This window comes from Nematostella vectensis, chromosome 12, assembly GCF_932526225.1.
Source record: "Nematostella vectensis chromosome 12, jaNemVect1.1, whole genome shotgun sequence".
NCBI classification, from domain to species: Eukaryota; Metazoa; Cnidaria; class Anthozoa; order Actiniaria; family Edwardsiidae; genus Nematostella; species Nematostella vectensis.
Window position 1 is genome coordinate 5155854 of NC_064045.1, and position 22260 is coordinate 5178113.

At 40.6% G+C, this 22260-nt stretch overlaps 4 protein-coding genes across 5 annotated transcripts; 2 read left to right on the forward strand and 2 right to left on the reverse strand.

The window, feature by feature from the left end:
* The first annotated feature begins 7 nt into the window (after positions 1–7).
* LOC5504661 (regulator of microtubule dynamics protein 1) lies at positions 8–6076 on the forward strand. The gene is made up of 8 exons (XM_001625517.3): positions 8–162; positions 978–1361; positions 1468–1557; positions 1860–1915; positions 4299–4386; positions 4622–4652; positions 5182–5315; positions 5708–6076. The coding sequence occupies exons 1-8, from the start codon at positions 40–42 to the stop codon at positions 5744–5746; spliced, it is 945 nt and encodes a 314-aa protein (XP_001625567.2). The 5' UTR covers positions 8–39; the 3' UTR covers positions 5747–6076.
* Positions 5906–12001, reverse strand: LOC5504677 (gamma-glutamyl hydrolase). Of its 2 annotated transcripts, none has more exons than XM_001625500.3 (8): positions 11699–12001; positions 9937–10051; positions 8794–8844; positions 8386–8636; positions 7926–8032; positions 7622–7715; positions 7328–7465; positions 5906–6799 (listed from the first exon to the last, which is right to left on the reverse strand). In XM_001625500.3, the coding sequence occupies exons 2-8, from the start codon at positions 9972–9974 to the stop codon at positions 6648–6650; spliced, it is 831 nt and encodes a 276-aa protein (XP_001625550.1). In that variant the 5' UTR covers positions 9975–10051; positions 11699–12001; the 3' UTR covers positions 5906–6647. The 2 variants fall into 2 exon arrangements, with proteins under 2 accessions (XP_001625550.1, XP_032228897.1); XM_032373006.2 differs by lacking the exon at positions 11699–12001 and adding an exon at positions 11359–11657.
* Positions 12002–12653: 652 nt separating this feature from the next.
* LOC5504663 (putative protein TPRXL) lies at positions 12654–19516 on the forward strand. Its single transcript, XM_032373008.2, has 5 exons — positions 12654–12893; positions 16576–17161; positions 17561–17752; positions 18600–18663; positions 19287–19516. Exons 1-5 carry the CDS (start codon positions 12891–12893, stop codon positions 19303–19305), a joined length of 864 nt encoding a protein of 287 aa, XP_032228899.1. The 5' UTR covers positions 12654–12890; the 3' UTR covers positions 19306–19516.
* A 2-nt stretch (positions 19517–19518) lies between these two features.
* On the reverse strand, positions 19519–22200 carry LOC5504675 (probable polyglutamine synthesis accessory protein MT0602). The gene is given in 3 exon segments (XM_032372999.2): positions 19519–20630; positions 20633–21346; positions 22060–22200. Coding segments are annotated over 3 exon segments (1248 nt in total). The 5' UTR covers positions 22181–22200; the 3' UTR covers positions 19519–20217.
* Between the last annotated feature and the right edge of the window lie 60 nt (positions 22201–22260).

Sequence of the window (22260 nt, forward strand, 5' to 3'; positions counted from 1 at the left end):
CCTGTGGCGTGTAATTTATTTGAACCCTGTGGTTCAAAGATGGCGGCCTCCTTCCCCTCTTTGCGAACCGGTTTTGTGAGGGTTTTCTACAAGATCAACGGTCTGCCAAGTTTTTCGCGCTCAATTTGGGTAATATGTAGAAATCGAAATTTTATCAGAAAGGTTGGTTCACCAATATATACATTTTCAAGATTGAAACACTTTTTGTAAGATTTAAACACGACTAGTAACGCCAAAAGACTGACAACCCTCATAAAAATTGCATGACGCTTTGTACCACATCTGAAAGGGAAGGAGAACACTTAAATTATTATGCTTATGGAGTTTCTAGGGAGTAGCGTTTAACAAGAGAGCAAGGGGGAGGGCGGGGGAGAGGGCAGGGCCTTGAACTTCATACCCTCTCTAACCCCAAATTACTTCTTCTAATCTTGCAAAGTTCTCGTCGTGTTTCCTCTAATTTTCTAAGGTTCTTTTCCCTCATAAAATACAGTAACTTTTGCTATGCAGACTAGTTTGGACTATAGCTATTATGATCATAGCTGTCAACCCAATTTGGACAGGAATCTTGTGAAATCAGGGAAAATACAGTAAATATGTGAAACATATCCAAGAGAGCCAATGCGGGTGAATACAGAGAATGTACGAACATTCTCACAAAAATAAGGCTTGTGATAAAGTCCAAAATCTTGTGACGCCCGCCTAATACATATGAGTTGACGGCTATGTGTTATGCATAGAGTGCATTGCATTGAACACCATTGTACTTACAGACCTTAAGCATGTGGGACTACTTGGCTCACACTCTTTTCACATCAGTGAGAACGTAATTAGAGCTTTAAGCACGGCCAATGCACAAATTAAACATCCATGCCATTCTATCTTTGTGTTTTCCTTATTGTATCACCCATCATACCCAGAAAAGCCATGCTACAACTCTCCCTTTGTATCCAAAAATATGATTTCTATATGTTTCCTAGATTGGGTACTTGTCGTGGTCCAGGTCTTATCGCTTCTGGTACAGTACTCTCACTGTTCCCCCACTCATAGGCTTTAGTTTGTTTGGAAGCTCTTCAAATGTACAGCCAGAAGTGCTGCCAACGCCCAAAGCCAGCGAAGAAGACCTTGCCCTTGAGAAAGCTGATGAACTCTTTGATAACAATGCTATTGATGAGTTGTATGAAGTGTTGATTAAGTTTAAAGAGAGTGACAAGGCAGGAACAATGTGGCGCCTTGCGCGGGCTGCCAGGAACAAAGCAGAGAGAGCAAAAGATGGTAATGAGAAGAAGAAATTTACCTATGAGGCTCTAGAGTATGCTAAAAAGTCTGTTGAACTGGATGATAGGGATTTTGCCTGCCATAAGGTAAGCTTGGTATAGGAAAAATTAAAATTAAAAAATGTGACCAGGGTGCTTAAAACAAGCATTTACGCTATATAATATAATTCCTTTTTTTCCCTTTTTCCCCTAGTGGTATGCCATCACTGTAAGCAATGTGGGAGACTTTGAAGGCACAAAAACAAAAATACAGAACGCTTATACCATCAGAGATCATTTCCAGGTAACATAGAATTATTGGTAAATTGATGTCAGTATAGAAAAAAGGTTGTAGATTTAATTATTTTAATGACACTTAGTCATGTGATGGTATTAATGGTGATCTTGCTGGTGATAGCAACAATTACTTTCCTTGGCTGCCTTCAGACTTAAGACCATCACCCTAATATGACAATATATGTCCAAAAGAATCTGTCAGAGTGTGGTCTTAGCTGGCTTGAATGCAGGTACACCCCTGACATGGTCATGGTCATATGATATGTATGATGGTGCCACAAATAGCTGATCACATATATATTTCCCTAGAAAGCAGTGGATCTTAATCCTACAGATGCAACCTCACGCCATTTACTTGGTCTCTGGTAAGTATTCAGGACTAAGGAATTGGTATTCTGTACTGCAGGCGGTAGAGATAAAGTTGATGATGATGGTGATGATGATGATGGTCATTATAATATTGATGATGGCGATGATGATGATAGTGATGATGATGATGCAGCGGTTTCATTTGGCCATGGCGGCCGGCAGAAGTGCCGGCTATTTTTCATCGGGTGCTGGCTACTTTTTTTTTAAGAGTCTTGAATTAAAAAGATAAAATGACTTTAATGAAAGCCCTGATGATGTTTATGATGAATGTAATGATGATGATAGTGTTGATAGAGATGATTACAGTGATGAATGATAATAGTTATGATGATCATGATGAACAGAGATCAACTCTAAACTGGAAAAAAAACCTATTAAGTGGAAACATCTTAGGGTCCTGGCCCCGTACGCCGTTCTGCTCAAGGTTAAACCAATCAGCTATCGAGCTATGATTTGGGGTTTGAACGGTGCAGATCTGCGCGATTTGAGCCAATCAGAGGTTATAGATCTCGGTGACATCAAGGAGGTGTTGACATACAATAACCAGACTACTCTGTATGACATAAATATCTGGTTATTACATGTCAACAGAGGTCAAAGCCTTTGTTAATTCTCAAACAAAAGGTAAAACAAAACCTCTGAAAGTCTCTGAACGAAAACACCTTCTTTGACTGAATACACTAAGCTAAAGAGGAGCGACATTATTTCCACAGGTCTTCTTTTATTATTATAGTTTCTCAAATTGATCCTTTTTGTGTTTGATATGTGTATTATTTTTAGCTTACTTGAGGGGTGCTATTTGGCGGGATTGTTTTGGCGAGTTAAGAACAGTGTTCTCATGTACTGGAACATCCTTCGTGTATCTCCTCCTTAGAGTTAATCGATTAACTCCAATATAATGCCTTTCTTATTTTCGGATTTCAATTTCAACTGGGAGCTTGGCAAGCCTTTATCGGCCACGGCGGACTTGTTACTTTGCTTTCGATTATCTTTTGCTATCCCTATCCCTTCCATGGACAAAGTCGTTGTAAATGCGCATGCAACCATACAAATATCCATCTTTGGTCGCTTAACAGTAAACTCGGAATGATCAAGCCGGCTGTGATGCGAGGCAACGCGAGTTGGAGTGCTTATCATTGCATGTGGTCACAAAACAAAAAGCGCAGTCCTGTGCTCACATTAGCCAATAGCCATTAGGACAAGCAGCTATGCCCTTGTCCTTGCCACTTGGTTAATCTACTCAGCTTAGTTTCGTATTTTAACTCAAACATATTGATTAAAAATAAATGTGTCATTATATCCAGAATTATCTGTTAAGTACTCTCTTATTTTGAGAAATTTTGGGCTCGTTATAAAAGTAACGCGAAACGGCAAAACTTGAGCGCAGCCCTGCGCTCGCATTAGCCAAAAATGATACAATTATTAACTTCCTGTTGCGCAGGACTGCTCATATATCAGCGAATCCCGTATTTAGCATGATATCGAAACCCAGGTGAACTGCTACCTAGCGCAGAGCAGCTATGCCCTTGTCCCTGCCACTTGGTTAATCTACTCGGCTTAGTTTCGTATTTTAACTCAAACATATTGATTACAAATAAACATGTCACTATATAGTTATGAAAGTGATGCGAAAAGGAAAAACTTGTAAGTTAATTACGAGTTTTGCACACGACTGCACCATTTTGTGCTAATCTTTCAAGATATTTTGCACTTCACTGTTAGCAAACCGGACGTTATCTTATCAAATCAAAAAAGTCAGAATGATCAAGCCGACCATAACGTGAAGCAATGCGAGTTGGAGTGCTTATCATTGCAAGTGGTCACAAGACAAAAGGTGCAGCCCTGCGCTTGCATTTATTTAGTCAAAGGAAGGTGTTTTCGTTCAGAGACTTTCAGAGGTTTTGTTTTACCTTTTGTTTGAGAATTAATAAAGGCTTTGACCTCTGTTGACATGTAATAACCAGATATTTATGTCATACAGAGTAGTCTGGTTATTGTATGTCAACACCTCCTTGATGTCACCGAGATCTATAACCTCTGATTGGCTCAAACCGCGCAGATCTGCACCGTTCAAACCCCAAATCATAGCTCGATAGCTGATTGGTTTAACCTTGAGCAGAACTGCGTACGGGGCCAGGACCCTAAGATGTTTCCACTTAATAGGTTTTTTTCCAGTTTAGAGTTGATCTCTGTTGATGTTGATTGCAATAACAATGATGACAACAACGACCATAGTGACAACAATAATAATGAAGAAGACAAAGATGATGGTGATGGGAATAGTAATGGTTTTGATGATGATGGTTAAATGGTGATAATGTAAGTTTTCATGGTAATGATGATGATGATGATGATGATGGATAGTCATCTGTGTATCAGGTGTTTCACATTTGCTGACATGCCTTGGTACCAGCACAAGCTAGCTGCCGCTATATTCTCCACTCCTCCATCTTCAACGTATGATGAGGTATATAGCATTGAGCTGCCATTATCCACTCATTGAGTAGGTTAAGCTCTTTATTTGTTCACTTATTTATTTTTATGTCCATGTACTAGGGAAGTGTAATTTTGTAGGTAGGTTGTAGGTAATGGATTTTTGTATCTGTATCTAGACATAGTAACTATTAGGAAAGTGTTACAATTGTGCTTGTACATCACCATAATTCTAATTAATTTTGTTATTGTTATTGCTGCTTGTGTAGGCACTGAATCACTTCGAGATGGCTGAATCATGTAAGTTTTAACGCTTACGTTTTTACGCTTAGTTTTAACGATATAGTTTTTAGGCTTAGTTTTAACACTTTATTTTAAAATGCTAGGATTTCTTTTACAATAACAGGCTCAAAGGAGCCAGAGGAGCCAAAGGAGCCCATTGACCCCTCAACCCAGCTTTACAAGCTGTGATAAGTGCCCACTAGCCAAACAAAAATGCAAAATAATCACAACAAGATCAAGATACTCAGGGTATAAATCTGGCCAAGGGAACAACCACCTCACCCCCCCCCCAAAAAAAAAAATTATAATAATAAATAGTTTACAAAATGCTGCTGTACTTGGCAACAAATAAAACAACCAGGTACAGCAGTATTCCATTTTGGTGGGTTTAAAAAAATAACTTAAATTAGATGAAAACTGGTCTTTGTGTGGATTCTGGAAATGGAAATAACCCAGATCTTGCCTGATCTAGCCAAAGGTTTAAACTTGGAGCACCCACTGCTTTACAAGTACAGTATTACTTATCCTTTACTTTGTGTATCCCCAGTACAGCCTAACTTCTTCAGTAAAAACCATCTTATGCTTGGAAAGACTTATGCTCGGCTGAAGAAGCTAGAGAAAGCCAAGTTCTGGCTGGAGAAGGCCGCAAACTGTGTGTGTAGGACTGTGGACGACGAACAGGTGAGGCCAATTGGCCAGGGGGAGGGGCTTGATAGAGGGAGGGGCTGTGGGGAGGGGCTTTTCTTGGCTCTGTGAATATTTATTTAAATGTTGTTTTGTAGTCCAGGTGTTGACTACACCAAAGAATACTTATTGACAATAATACAAAATATTTTTTTCTATTTAGATTGTCTGGTTATGAGAATGTCTACAGACATTTGAAAGTGTAAATTATGCTACAAGCTGTAACCAGGATCTTGGTCCTTGGGAAGGAGGGTGTGGCCATTTAGCAGACCTAATAGTTGATGGGTGTGGCTCTTCCAAACCTCTCCCCCCCTCTCTCTCTGTCTCTCCCTTGTGAATCAAAGCCTATGAGAGATTGTAGACATATTATGAACTTTGATTACTTTCAGGCAAAGAAAGAGGCCTCTGAGCTTATTAAAGGGCTTTGATCAAGCACAAGATCTATGCCTGACAGTCGGATGAGCATGTTACGCACAGAACAGGAACCTTATGCCACACCTCAACAACCACAACCACATGGCAAAAACCACCTTTGAGATTTTGTAAAGAGATTTGCGAGAGTGTATTTCTAAAGACATATCCTTGCATTTGTGACAATGATATTTATTAATCCAATTTTAGATCTTCTGTTCCTGTTCAGAACATACAAGAGAGTGTCTGTTTTAAACATACTTTTGTGCATTTCTTCAAAGCCTGTTAAATTGTCATTATTTAAGATAAAATAAAACTCATGCCCACTTTATGTGGCTTTTGCAGGATCTTCTTTTTTTTGTTTGATTTAATTTATGTTACACTTTATTTTACACTATTACCATCTATTGTGTTGTCAAAAATATTATAGGTTATTCAAGACAAAAGCAACAAAGCACAGTGCAGTCCCCCTTTCTTCTATTACTCCTTATATTTTGTAGCTTATCTCCTGTGATTATCCTTTACTCTCTTTTCTACTCTTTATACAAAGCTTTGGCAGGGCACGATACAGAAACATTAAGAAAATATTGGGGGCACAGCCACACCCCTTCTGGTCTTTTCCTTATAATTTTTAAGCCCATGATCAGTGAATAAGCGAATCTTATAGTCGTTTCCCGGGCCTGGAGGATACTTCACGATACAGAAACATTAAAAAATCAATGGGTTGCACAGCCACGCCCCAAATGGTCATTTTTTTTAATTTTGGAAAATATTGGGGGGGGGGGACCCCCTGTGTCCCACCCCCACTAAGGTGTTGTTATATTTTGCTAGCCTATCCTCCTCTACTCTTTTTTCTATTCCTCTCTAAATTTTTTTGCCATATTTTTCTCCCATACTAACGTTGCAATGTGAACTTTACTAAGGCAATGCACTCGCGTTTCTATTGGTCATCTGGAAGAAGTAGGCTTGCATGAAGGTGGTCTCTACCCCTGTGTACGTCACTGGGTAGTTGTAGATAAGAGCTCTTGCCTCTTCCCTGCGTGTTGGGAACCGGTGGCCGCTTTGCCGAGCTAAAGTGAAAACAAATGGAGTTTGAGTGGTTTTCAAAAACCTGTAAAATACTAGTTAGTTTATTAAGACACCGTAATGTCTTCGTGTTCTTTTGTTCTGGCTTGACTTGTACACTTTATTTCAAATACATTTTGTTGCACGGGAATTTGAAAACCACTCTCAAGAAAAAGAAAAAATAATTTTAGGAAAATAGCGGGGCAGTATCAGGGCTTTAGCAGCGGTAGTATCACCCCCCCCCCCCCCAACCCAAATATTTCACGCCGCCCCCCCCCCCCCCCTATATTTCGTGGCCTGCCACAACATCTGCATATAAGAAATCATCAGCTTCTTTTCTTGTTTAGGTGCATGCCCCAAACGGGGGACTCTGGGTAACTGAAAGCTCAAATACTATAAGATAAAAATATAAAAATGCTTAAAAGAATGCACGTCGGATTTAAGTCTTCAGGGGCCCCCCTTCCGTGGCTCACGAAAGTTCGATAAGATTCAACGCTTTTCCCTGGGTTTCTGTGTGTGTCTATTGAATGTACCTTGATTTATGAAGACATCGGCAACATGTTGCCCTAGCCATATCGCCTCCTGGGAGTGCGAGAACACCTTCTCAGTGGACCACTCAAACATGGGCTTGGAAGGGTGCCAGTGAAACAGGAACAGCGGCATTTCTCTTCCTTACGCATGCGCATCAAAATAAAAATGTTACGTGTTGAAAAAAACCTGCTAAAAAGTTTCCATGTCATTGTAAATTTATTTACAAAGTTCAAAGAAAAACATTATATCTATGCATATAACGCCCCTTATTTAGAACATCTTAGTGAACATTTTACCTTCAAGTGTGGCTATAAACTCGGAACCTTGTCTGTCTACGTTTGTTGAAACAATCCTGAACATATTGCTTAGTCTTTTGTATCGATGGAATTTCTGTAACGTAAAGAAAGAAGGGCACGTAGTCTTCGTTATTCCAGTACCTAGCCGCCTATATACTGTGGACCCGTTTCGGGTGGCCTTTTTTGTCCTTTCGGGTGCCTCCCTTCTCCCCGCGGCGATGGGGGCGCGCATGTTCACGGGAATTCCCCACGTAATCAAGATGACTCGTTTCTCCCGTTGGTATAATTTTTACTATATGCTCACCTTGGGAGATATGCCCTTGATGTGATTATTGTACGCTATTGGGTGGGACTGAATGTGATCGATAAGTTGCTGGGACGCTGTACCAAATAGCTTACTCTGTCGAAAATCTAAAGTGAGGACATGTGAATTAAAGACATCATTATCATATTTCACTGGTGTGTTCAGTTAATACCCTAAAGGTGGGAGGGGGAGATATCAAGCGGATAAAAAAATAATAATTTGATGGTTAAAACAATTGAAGGGAAGGGCTCTAAAAAATAGGCTCTCAAAGGGTTAGCTAATATAAAGTGGATGTTTGTAGCGTAGCAGTAGCAGGCCACGTAAAATGAGGGGGGAGGTGCACAATATAGAAACATAAAAAAACATGGGGGGACACAGTCACGCCCCTACTGGTCATTTCCTTGTAATTTGGGGGAACATAGCCCTAGAGATCCCAACCCTTGCTACGGCCCTGACTTACCAGGCGTTAGCTTAAGCGGCAGGAGGAGGTTTCTAGCATCGGTGTAGTGTAAGAGGTTGTTTTTGTACTGTCCGTGATTAAGTGACACTCCTGATATTATCATAGATATGAGCTCCAGGCCAAGGCACTCCGCCCACACAGGGAACACTTCCCCTTTAAGGTTTTCCTTTATGGCCAACTCCAGAATCTGCTTTCCAACAGCGGCATATCTAGAAGCATTTAGCTTGATATGTCCACCGGGAAATACAACCCTGAAAAAAGTTTCAGGAAAATCATCAGGAAAATATGTTAATAGTTTATAAACGCCCTTTCCTCTCTCACCTTGAGTCCGACTTTCACGTCCCCTATCCCGACACCTTCCCTTCCGACACCTCCCATCCATTCCAGACTACTTTGGTTTGTACTAACCCGCTAACTGAGTGAAACATCTTCTCGATCTCTTCAGGGGTTCTATCAACGCTGTCATAGTTGTCAAGGAAACGTCGCGTCAACACCTTAAAAATCACAACAGGGCCGAGTTTGGCCCTGCTGTTTGCTAGCGTGTCATGTATCCTCACTGCCTATAAAGATTGTGTTTTGTTCTCATCGCAGCAGCGTTTTTTTGTTTGTTTGTTTGTTCTGTTTTGGGTTCAAATGTCATTTATGAAGTCATACTTCCACTTGAGCCGAGGTCGGGGGTGCTTATTAGGGAGGGGACGTTTATTTAAAGAAAGGCGATTATTCGAATCATTACGGTAGCTTATATTGATGGATAAAAGGAAAGTGGCCAGCTCAAAGGCATCGCGTGACAGGTTTAGAACGACTGCGCAGTAGATTAGTTGTTGCTATGTTCTTTGTTCTATGAACTGTTTTTAAGAATGTCGATCTTAGTTGTTGCTATGTTTTCTGCACTATGTACTGTTTTTAAGAATGTCGATCTTAGTTGTTGCTATGTTCTCTGTACTATGTACTGTTTTTAAGAATGTCGATCTTAGTTGTTGCTATGTTCTCTGTACTATGTACTGTTTTTAAGAATGTCGATCTTAGTTGTTGCTATGTTCTCTGTACTATGTACTGTTTTTAAGAATGTCGACCCCCAACTCATTTGTTGTTGTTTATCATTGAAAATACAGCGGTTTATTCGCAAGGAAACTTCCAAATAACAATCCACAAATTAAGCCTGATATTTTATCGAGGATATTTGATTGAAAATATCTTGGTTACTTGCTTGAAATAGCCGATATGGAAAATGGGTGCTTTGTGTGACTCGGCATTGAGCGGGAGCATAAAATGGCGGCGTGATTGGCCTTTTTATCAAAACAAATCGATCCTTTATCGTATGAGTCAAATACCGTCCCCAAGACACTTGTCTGAATAAGGGAGAAGCTAGCCTAGTCCCAGGCGTTCTTATCGGCTTTCCTGTGGTTGGGTTTCCTGTGAATGGTATCTCCCCATCTATCTCTCTGTGGGTGAGCTCGTCCTAGCCCCAACACTACCTCATGGCTCATCTCCGAGCACAGGAAACCCGGTAAGAACGTCTGGGACTAGACTGGGGAGAAGCTAAAAGGATACAATATCGGAGCAGCTCTCGCCCCTGCAGATTCCACCATCTTGACGTAAGAAGCCAGGATCACCTGTCCCTCGCCGGCGCGTAGCAGTCCTGCAGTCGCCTCCTGTGTCAGGATTCCTGGAAGAAGGCAATCGATACGCCTTAGAAAATATTACTGTCGAATCCGTTGTATCGCGACGCCGCATTTTCAAAACATCGATTTGTTTTTGTCTTTTGTTAGGATTTTCCGTTCCGCCCGTCAAATTATTCTAAGCCAATCAGATTCTTGCCATATCTCGCCTATTGCAGTTGCCTGGCTTTCTGTCGCGACACTGTCTGGTTTTCGTCCATAGGATAGCCAGGGAAGTGCACAAAGCGAGACTCTGATTGGCTCAGAATGGTTTTACTGACGGAACAGAAAACCAAAACAAATCGTGTTTTGAAAACGCGAGTCGCGATACAATCGATTCAACAGTAAACAACATTTGAATAAACAATGGTTTGGGGAACTTCAGATTCGCCGTCCACATATTTGCATTTTTCAAGGGCCTTGTATTTCCTGCATCGTTCTATAGAAATCAAGGCGTGAAGTTCATTGTGCACCATTTGTTTGTACGGGTATTCTGGAGTCGCTCCGATTTTGAATTCTTGTGTATTTTTTGTGGTTCAATAAATAAAAAAGCCCACATTGTCATGTTTTAGATATTCGTCAATTTCTACACTAACATGGCGGCTGTTTATTACTGAACAAAACAAGAATCGTTTTCCAACGTGAATAACTGAACACTGAAACCATGATTTCCATCAGTTACGAAGCTTTAACACGAGGTTGCGCTATAAAAGGGAAAGCTCCTCCCACCCCCGGGTTCGAATTTGCAATTAAAATCAGAACACTGCAACGCTAGCAGTCAAATTATAAGCCTCCTGCAAAATTGCTTATCTCTGAGCCTCAGTCGGCTGGAATAAAAGTTTTTTTTGCACAAGTAACAAGACAGTTGTGATAAGAGCTTGTTAAATTAGTCATCTTAAATTAGTTATTTGCTGTCCACTCACGTTGTCGGTGCAAATTTAAAAATTTTGCGCTATCCATAATCTAGCGCACCTGCATAAATTATTCTCGCGCTGTGATGAAAATGCTCGTATTTCAGAGCGCACACAGCTTGGTATAGCATTATTTTACGATAGATAGAAACATTTTTAGATCGACAACTCTGGCAATGATATTTATTTTGGTTAGAATATAAAATTTGAATTTAGCGCTCAGAGCAATTGTCATGACAATTGCTCATTGACGGCCATTAATAACTGATTGTTCCTGAGCCCTGGGGTGGGAGGAGCTTTCCCTTTTAATAGCGAAACCTCATGTTTAAGGATTTCGCAGTCTTCCCGCATATAATGAAGCTTACCTTTTTTATGCTACAGTGTTTGGTATAATTTCCCCTTACCTATAATAGGCCGATTATTCTTGATTCTAGCCCTATCCAGAATAAGACCCGGATTTGCTCGACTAGACCATTCGTCCGCGGATGATGCTTCCATCAATAAAACGATACATAATCCAACCAAAGGCTTCCACACACAACCCATACCGAGTACTTTTTGCAAGCGCTGGCGCTGAGGGCTCTTTTATGCTCTCAAAATCCTTATAAACAGATGTGAATTCTGAAATGTTTTAGTCCGGTTTTGGTTATTTCTTATGACCTCAGCAACCCGGAGGAACGCAAAGGTCACACCTACCAGTGAGGAATTATCACAACAAATTTCACATAGTGTTAGTTTACATACCGTAAAGCCTCTAGGAAGACATTTGAGATGTAGCTATCTTTTTTCGCTACATCAAAGGAGCGTCTCCTATCCAAATCAGCCTGTGATGCAGGCGTTTACTCAGTAATCGCGAAAATCCAGCCTCGAGCGATTCGTAGCCGCCATCTTGGATTTTGAGCTAAAATACAAATAGCTCGAGGCTGTTTTTGGGGCTATAAAGATAACGGACAAACGCCTAATTTTATTCCTAATTAATCCATCTTTCGTTTTAATTAATATGGATGACGTAGAAAATGATCGAAATCATATAAAACCAAAAATTCGCTTTCAAGCTCAGAGATTGACTTTGATGTTATTACCACGACCATATTAAAAACCTGACCCCACCCCTCCCCCCAGAAATAAAGAAAAACGACTTGGTTTGGCAACATTTTAGTTTTCTTGCAAAACGCCTATTAGCAGCCTGAAAGCTTACTCGGGTCGAAGCTATGCAAAATGGGAAAACGCCGAAAAACACAGACAAAACATACTGTACATTTTAACTTATTTCCTTTTTCTTTCGAGTACTTGCAAAGAGTGATTCGAGCTAGCCGCCTAGTTTGGATGCCAATAAGAGGAACTCAGAAAAAAGTAATTGATGCGTGAAGCTCCAACAGAACAAATAAACTTTCATCTCTGATGGATTCGTTCCAAACACGTTCAGATTTCCAATTAAAGTCAATTTCCTAGAGTCTTTAGAAATTGTTTAGTATCCTTGTCTTTTTCTGCGAGATGTCTTACAATACAGCGTTTGATAAAATGTAGCGGAAAACCTTTTATTTTTTTTTCAGTTTTCTTATACCAATGTAAAGGAAGTAATTTTCTTAGGTGTTAGTGCGGTGTAGGTGATTGACAAATGAGAAGGACTTTTTCCTCTTTGCCAACTGACTATTTCACAGCTGTACTTACAGAGGGAGATCTTTCATTCGCCCGTTTGTGTGCTCTTGGGATAAAAGGCAATGGTAATGACTCACAGTAAATAATAAGAGATGACATGTAGCCAGGATGCTTGGTAACTATCCCGTATCTACGGTGGGGATCGCTTTATTGTAATGTAAACGATGTAATAAGAATGACGAAAACTCATTTCTCGGAAAAGCTCCAGGGGAAAAGCTCCAGGGGACGCCATTAACTCTGATTTTACCGACGTTTTACGATTCTCGACCATTTAAAGATGGTAAGTAAACTTGTTCAATGTTAGATATGGCCGTATTTAATTGAAATTTTCTAGTGATATTATGATCAATACAGCTACTATTGTGAATACGGTCTGACCATGTTATAACGTATATATAATATCATTTTTCGTGTTTGATGCTTGCACGTACATATATAGACTGAAAACACTTGTTAATAGACAATTACAACACATAAAAACAGTGAATAAAAACAACTAAATGGACATTAGACTAATCAATTTCCATGTGGATGTTTTCTAAGAACAAAGTGCGTTTTTGTTACAGTAAGAAGTACGCATTTCTTCTTGTTCTTCGTGTAAGAAACATGGCTCACAAGAACGATGGAATATCTATAGTTTAATCCCAGCCAGTATTAACCATATTTCTTTTTGCCAATTAAACACCAGGAAATCATACATTAATTACGGAGTAGTGGCTGCTCGTTGTGTGTTTTACACTCTATTCTGGCTGCTAAAAGTAGTAGATAAAAGGAATTTCCAATTGTTTTTCGTTGTATCTTCTCTTATGAGCCACGATCAGAAGATATTCATCATTACCAAAATGTTGTGGAATCACAAAGGGCCCAATACATTTTTATTTCCCTACTTAAGGTAGTGGGCGATCATCCCTTGCATTGATAGTTCTCAGTAAGTAAGGAAAGTTATTACGATTTACTTACACTTATCTTACAATGAAACATGCATCTACGCATGTTATCAGTGTTTGATTAAGCAAATACAGCTTTTTACCTCTAAGCTGTCAGCGAGGCCTATGAAACGTATGGTTTCATAGCCACTAGTCCATCTCGATCGACTTCAATGGAATATGGATTGTTAGAGTTAATATATTGTAAAGTTTGGAGCAAGTATATATTTTTTATTTCCAAGCATGAGAACGGGGAAGGTTGAATTTTTAGGGATACGCAGATAAGAATTTTCCAAACAAAGATCGCCTCTCCAAAAAGTCGGCTTGACTTTGCGAAAGGAAATACTGCTTCGAATTGTCTTTGGTGAATATATATGGAGGGGTTTAAGAGGGAAAGATTAGTACGATTAGAAAATTATTTAGAAAAATGTAAGCTGCTTTGCAAGGAATATAATAATAATGCCAATATCCTATATTTTAATTTGACATCATCATCCAAAATTGAGAAACAAACTTGAGTTTTCCAAAATAAAATAAAAAAACTCCTTTGTTCAGAATATCAAAGCGTTTACTTTTTCAGCAGTTTCTATGACAACATACGCCAGACGGTTGAGTAAAGTTATACCCCAGGTGTTTGGCGTCCGAATAACAAAAGTTGTGTTCCCCTCCATTAAGGAGCGCGCGACTTAACAAGTCTCTGTAACCAGGGCATAGAGAGGCGTGGGAAGAGGAAGAGAGTGCTTACAGCTTAAAAAAGACGCTGGTCGTCGTGGGAAAAAAGTGCAACCCTAAACGTTTTTAAAACTTCCAATTCCCCACTGGTCTCTGCTCTGAAAAAAGCATCCCACCCCTCCCGGGCACTTCCCCGATACTTTCAGGGCCACTAAAACCGCTCTTCAACAATCTAACTTTCACTGTTGAAATAAAGCTAATCTCCTCTGCAGTCATCCGCGTTTGTCGGTCGTGAAAGCGCTTCAATCCCCCCACGTGGGAGCTGAAGGAATCCAAACGCTGCCATTTTATGCTCCCGCTCAATAGCGAGTCGCACATAGCATCCATTTCCATCGGCTTATTCAAGCAAGTAACCAAGATATTTTCAATCAAATATCGTTAATAACATATCGGACTTCATTCGTAGATTGTTATTTTGAAGTTTGCTTGCGAATAAGCCGCTGCATTTTCAATTATGAACAATAACAAAGGAAAAGTTGATTGACATCCTTTAATTTGAATGCTTGTAATGGATGGCAGGAGTAAAAGCGAAATCCGAAAAAGTGGACCTATTTTTTTCCGAGTTGGGGGAGTTCTCTGATAAAAATTTAACCACCTCCGAAATAATAAAAAAAAGCATTTTTATGCCTTTGCAGTATCTCCACGGGAAGTTTATTGTCGGATTTGGCTACATACCAGGGTGGATCTAGCTTACAATTTTTAGATTTGACTTTTGTCTACAATAGCACGTCTATTGAGAACCAAAAGTGGGACTTTTGGCCGTTGTGTGTGTGTGGGGGGTGCGTTCGCACCCCCTGCACCCCCCTGGGTACGGGCATGGGTATGAATGACATTGAAAACACTGCTGTCAAATGTATGTAAGACAAGACTTTGGTGGACATCCGGAAGAACAGGCTTGCTCTCTGAGATAAAGTGTGTACGTTCATCCAGGAAGTTTTCATCTGATAGATACTTGAGATAACTCGTTAACCAGAGGAAAAGGATGCGAAATGACAAAAACAGATGACATGTGACTGAACACATAGTCTCTCCGGTTAAAAATGTAGTATCCGCTCGTAGTGAGAGGGAAAACCGAGCGTACAAACTCAACGTTTTATTTAAGATGGCGACTCACTCAACTCAGTTACAAACACGTGCCCCAACATGCAATGCGGGCGCTACACAGGTATACCGAATACTACAAAAAAAAAAAACAAGTCTTCGTCATATCGCTTCCTTCGAGCGAAATCTATATGGAATAAGAAAAATACTGTGTCACAACATTACAATTGGAATGATTCTTCTCGATATTTTAATAGCCTGTCCAAGCCTTCAGGTACTGGAGATATTGCCTACATTTACACAAACAATCCCGGGTAGCATCTCATTAACATTTTACAAAGGCCTCGAAGAAAGAGTAGGGTGTGTGTGTGTGGGGGAGGGGGGGGGGGAGGATCAGTGTGCTCGATGGGAAGGGATCAATGACACATAAATATTGCGAGCGTTTGGTTTCTGGCAAAATGTTCGCAAAAGTGAGATCTTGATGAATTCATTGTTTTTTTGTTTGTTTTTGTTTTGCATTGTTATATTATGTGCTTAAAAAAATAATGAGATTTTCGCTGCACTTGTATGCTTTATAAATTTGACTAAAACGTAGGAAGAAAACCGCCGGACAGACTCTGTCTGCTGGTGTGCGCCGGACCTTGTGGTCTGCGTCGACAGTTCATTATGAAATAAAACCTTCAAATGAAAAAGTCGACGACAACGCCGATTTTTTTAGAACGATGAAAATAGTAAAAGATAAAGATAGCAATTGAGTCAGTTTCGTTAAAACGTTAGTATCGGATACTAAACGCAAACTAAAAGAACAATTTAACGACCACCGCAGAACTGTAGACTCGCAATCTCGATCCACACCTACCCACGCCGCTGAACACTTTCTGGAACCTGACCACTCCGCTTCTGACATAGAGCTCATACCTATTGAAAAAAATAATTTCAAATCGTGAATCTTGAATCTTGAAAAAGGCGCTTTAATACGGCCAAAAAAAACGCAAAAAGTAAACATAAACCCACCACTAGACTACACAAGTCTTTTCAACCAGTTGTTTTTCATTTTTCACTAATTTTGTTTTTTGCTCTATGTTTACCGTAAAATCAATAGGGACAAATAAAGAGCTTGGGCTACCTGTGGAGAAGCCACTGTATTTATGCACCCATTGTCCGACTGACCCGCGCGGGACACAATGGTATTTTAAACGGGAGAATTGGACCAGCGATTTCAAGTGCCTTTAGATATGTCCTAACGATACTTTTTATTTCCAGGGCTGCAGATTTTTCTCACTAGTTATGCTTACAACACAAATTTTTCGTCTCGAGGCTTCTACTATCACGCCTTCTACCGGCAATTTGTCTCCTGCAATGAACACGACAGCGCCATCCACTCTAGGCTCACCAGGTACCAGTCTCTTCTCGACGCCATCGATACAGGCAACCCACTCATCCTCTATTAAAACAAGGGACGCCTCTTTATCGTCGTCTTTGATGCCATCCATCAGAAGTGTTGTCGTCACCGAGAAAACGACATTTGCAACAAGTATGAACACTAAGGCATTCAACACAATGACAAACACCATGACAACAACATCAAGTTTTACATCCAAAAGCGAGACAAGAGAATCGGTAACACACAGTATGTCACGCTTTCCGGCTTACCGCACTGTGAACCCAACGCCTGTCACGCAATCTCCAACTTCACATAGTCATGAAAGTATCAAAACGAGCTCATCAACCAAAAATATACCAGCAAGCAAATCGCAGACATTATCGACCAGAGAGACGGTAGCAAGCGAAATAATGCCAACAAGTACACGGACCACAACGTCACACGTTGTCATGCCAACGACGCAAGGTAAAAATTGTTTACACTCTGTGGAAGCGCTGCCACCGGGGTCCTTAGTCCGTGAGTACGGCTCGCGGTAGCAGTACTTTTTCCCCTTGACCACGGTGGCTTCTCAATAACTTTGTTTCCAGTGACTGGTATTTTGCAGTTGCTCCAAGCATGGTACAACAAGGGAATCATAAAACAAAAGCTTTATCATATCCCTAGACATAAAACAAAGGTATCAGAAAGTTCCCGCAGTCCCTTATCAGACGCACGTCCGTGAAACAAGAGTAAAAAGATGTCCCCCAGGGGGTACTCCGCAGTTTTTGGGTATATGAATGCTCGTCATATCTTTTAGAGTTTCTCACCACTCGGGATAAACGTCCTCGTACTGCCTTAACTTAAAACGTCATATGTCTCCCACAGTACTTCCCAGCTGGACCAACTGGACGACGGAACCGAACTGCGAGCGCAAGTGCTGTGGAATTGGAGGAGAGGTCACTCAGACCCGCGCATGTATCATTGCTACAATCACGCTGACCAACACTACGACAGGCGCATGTGCACCTTTGACGCAGGAGGTTAAGTGTGCAGTGGGCTGCCCGCAATGCGCATCGGGTAAGGATGAAGGGTAGAAAATACACGCTGATGGTAAAGCTGTTTAATCTCTACTTTGCATAATAGTAAAACGTTGCAAGTTCTTGCTGGCGCTATTGTATCGATTGTTTTTTTTGTTTTGTTTTGTTTTTTGGTGGTAATTGTACCGGACCAAAATATTATATTCACTTGACCGGACAATTCTTGGTCCTGGTGACAACTGTTGTTGTTATTATGGTTTTTGTTGTCGGCTTTTGTTGTTATTGTTTATGCCTGTTTGTTTTTGTCGGCTTTTTTATGCCTTGTTGCTCTTCTCTGCATGTATTGTGACCTTAGATTATCAGGATCGTAGCGTTCATAGATTCAGGGGGGGGTACGCCCATAGGATCAGAATGTGGGGCGGCCAATAGGGGTAAGGGGGAGCAATGCGCCAAAAAGATCAGAAAAAATAGGGTTTCGCCTCAAAGGGTCAGAAAGAGGGGTACGAAGCCCCATGGGTCAGACGAAGGTGTGCGCCAATAGGGCTCAGATGGAGCGGTGCTACAATAGGGGTAAGAGTTGCTCCCATAAGTAATATTTAGGGGTGCGCCCACCGGAGATTGTAAACGCAATGGGTAGATAGCTATTGTGCACTACGATTACTATGGTAGCACTGTTTGTACGAGAAGCTTTAAAATGTGTGATTCAAGAAAAATAAACCAGAAAACGATCCATACTTTCTTAGGGCGGGATTTTCACAAAGCTACCCCTCAGTCCTTGCTTTTATACCAGCCCCCTTGAGATTGGCTGAGGCTCTAGAACTTAGTGGCAAGGTTGAGTGCAACTATTCGTGGATAATGGGACTACTGATATGACTTGCTTTCCACAGGTACGAAGCTTGAGCTACACGTCTCGGTTGTATTTGTCTGCGTGATTATCGCAATCATTACACAGTAAGCATGGAAGCACAATATAAGGCCCTTCTCTCGGAAACGTATATTATAAGCATTATTGTACAGCTGAGAGGCCTTCATCACACACATTAGTTAATTAGCAGGCCATTATATCCCCGAACGGCCCTCTCAGAAACATCGCAACACTTTAAGATAAAGAAACCTGTATGTTAATGAATATCCTACTGTCTTCGCTTGATTGTGGTGTACGACACATTATGCAGCCTCGCGGAATCAGAAGTGCCCATTCTTGGTCAATAAAAGCAGGCGCGTTCACAGGCGCCAAAAAGCGGGTGATTCCTTATTAAGGAATCTTTAAATACTGTTTTTTCCACATTATACCTATGACTGCGCATCCCCCCTCCCCTCAGTCAATTTTGGGTACGCGCCTCAAAAGCTAATCCTGAAAAGCTATATAAGCGCCAAAATAAAGATATAGGCATGTGTGCTTCATTATTACCGTTCCATAGGAGATGTTGACCAAAATCCAAAATTTAAACAATATCAAATCAGCAACCTTAACTAAACGTGTATCTGGGAAATACATTATCAGTTGACCCCATCTAATAACCGCATGGAAACAATGGAATTAATGATATGCATGTTTCTTGCGTGCTCCACAGGTACAAGTTCAGTGGATAGTTGGCGTTGAGACATGCTCGAGGATCCAGCGTACTTTGCGGACGTTTTTTTAATAGTATAAAGCGTGCACACCAAGTTCTATTTTTTTTAGTTTAGAAAATGTATTTGATATTTATAAAAACAATAATGCAGTAATACTATATTCACCAGCCACAAAATGATTAAGGTAAAAGTGTACTTGTAGTGAGAATAAATAAAAACAAATACATTATGTTTTTTTTCTCTTTTAATGTTTATTCAACCAAAATACAAAATAGGACCCAGGTGACCTAGGAAACTATAACATGTTCACGTTTTATAACCTTTATTTTTTCCACCTTATTATGATTCTTTTTCTTTTCTTTACCTTTACTCTTTTGCCTTTTTTGAATTTTCAAGATTGCTGAATAAAGTAGGTATCAGGCCGGTAATCCCCCCCCCTACACACACACAGTAGAAAGTCAACTTCCAGTTCGCAATAGACGTGTTGTTTGTAGACAAAACTATAAAGTATAAGCGGATTAGATAAGCAAAGGGTATTCTAGATCACTCTGGTATGTCTCTGGTATGTATCTATAAGCCAGACTTTTTTGCAGCTAAATCTGATAATGAACGTGCAGGGGAGGTCAATTTTTATCAGAACCCCCCCCCCCCGTCCACTTAGGTCCACTTCTTTTGATCGCACCCCCCCCCCCCCCCCAAAGTCCTGGGCACGGGACTGGTTATTATTATAATGGTAGAGCAAAGATGTTCTGATGGAGGTATTACCGGAAAAGACATAACATCTGGAGAACATAACAAACAACACTAAAGACCGTTTTGTAAAAGTTTTCATAAGGGGTAAGGGGTGACCGTGGCAAGCCCTTGCGACCTTCCTAACCTTACATAGTCAGCTGATTTATAATCTAACATTCATCTCGTTGTGAGGCACATCTAAGATCCAACCATCACAACATGAATTTCATTCCCAACTCTCTTCACCTCAGTACCCAACTTGTGACATTCCCTGCCCATTGTCTTCACAAGCCAATCAACGCCTTCCTCTGGGGCATGATTAACCTTCAAGTGCTTGGTTTGTGTTGGCACCATCTGTAACCCAATAAGCCTGCCAGACGCTAAGTCCACATCAGCAAAATACATCAAAGCAAGGTCATCTCTAAAGTGCTCATACCCTGTGATGCCCTCGTAATCATTCAGAAAATCACCACAACCATAGATAATCAGTTTGCCTTTGTAGACTTCTACACCTTTGACATGGTGAGACGAGTGCCCATATATTATATCAATACCTGCATCATCTATAGCTGCATGTGCAAACTTTTGAAAAATCTCAGGGACCTCAAATCCCAGTTTCCACCCCAGTGAATGGACAACACAGCAATATCATTGGCATTCTTCACCTTCATTACACCCTCATGCAACTTCTTCACTGATTTTGTGGTGTCTTCAACTTGTAGAATATTCACACCTTCCCTTGAAGGTGTTGCCTTCCAGGAATCAGGTACCCCACTAGAGTCATGCCCAGCAGCAAATATCAAGACACGCCCTATTCCCTTAACATCAAATACTGCAGGTGAAAAGGCTTCGGTCAAGTTATAACCAGCACCAGAATACTTTATGTTGGCTTCAGTCAAAGTTGACAAAGTTTCCTTCAATCCCACAAATCCCCAATCTACAACATGGTTATTTGCAAGAATGCAGCAATCAATTCTAGCCAGCTTGATGACTTCCATATTCTTTGGGTGCATTCTGTAATGGATCCCTTTAGGCCATGGAGTACTATTTGTTGTTACTGAAGTCTCCAAGTTAATGATCCGAATGTCAGGTCGCTTTTGATCAAGGATTTCAAGTGCGTCCCCCCAGATATACCCCACACTTCTTTGGTTTGCGGGAGGGATAGGCCCATTCTGTTCTTCAGCTAGTGTGACATAACCCCATGCATCCAGACCATTTCCCTCATAGAGTTTAGGGTCATTGTGGTGCGGCAGGATCATATCAATGCCACGCCCAAGCATGACATCCCCGACCATGAAAATCCTTGTGCTGTTTGTTGCCATGGTGACTAGAATGCAACAAATGGCTATATAGTAACTTTAAACATTTTAAAATTGTTTTTGAGCCTCTCAGTCTTGATATTATTAATTTGTCTTACACAAGACAAGACACAAGACAAGAAGCATTAGAAATAACTTTTATTCCGAAGCCAGGAGAGTTTGAGCATGGATGGGAGGGGGGGGGGGGATTGTTACACCTACCAGTGCACCATTTTCTCTTAGGTCTAAATTATGATATTTTATGCAACCCTCCTGTTTTCCTTCTTTTTTGTGACAGCGTTTTGAATATGCCTCCATTCATTTTCTATTTACCACAGGCATTCTCATATTTCCATATTCTCATGCTTTTGCCCCAGTCTCCCACAGACAAGATTATGGTGCGCCAATATATCAGACATATGATTAATTTTCAGCCTAGAATAGTGGGAGGGGTGGCAACGGCCAGGGAACTCCCTTGGATATGTCACTAAAAACAAGCATTTCAAGGAGTAAAAGACAAAGCTTTTTTTGGTGTACGATTTCTAGAAGGCCATGGTAACAACAATTTGCCTTTGGCTTATTATTCAAGATATTTTCTTTATTAACACTCTTATTGAATTAGACACACTAGCGGAAAAGCACAAGAAGTCAGCAGGAGTCTCGTCTGGCAATTTTGGAGCATCGAAACTGCCAAAATTAAACAAAAATCTATCTTCCTACATGTCTAACTATTATACATTACCTTGGGCCTTTGTTTGCGTAGGAATCAGGAATAGAAAACTCTTCCAACAAATGCGAAATGCATTGCGCAGCATTAAAAGCAAGTCTGTTGTGATCGGACCTATTCGAAGACATGTCATCATGCCGACTGAATGACATCATACCGAACATTTGCCGATCTTGAAAGCAGCATTTTCAGCCAATCAGAATTTTATTTTTTTCA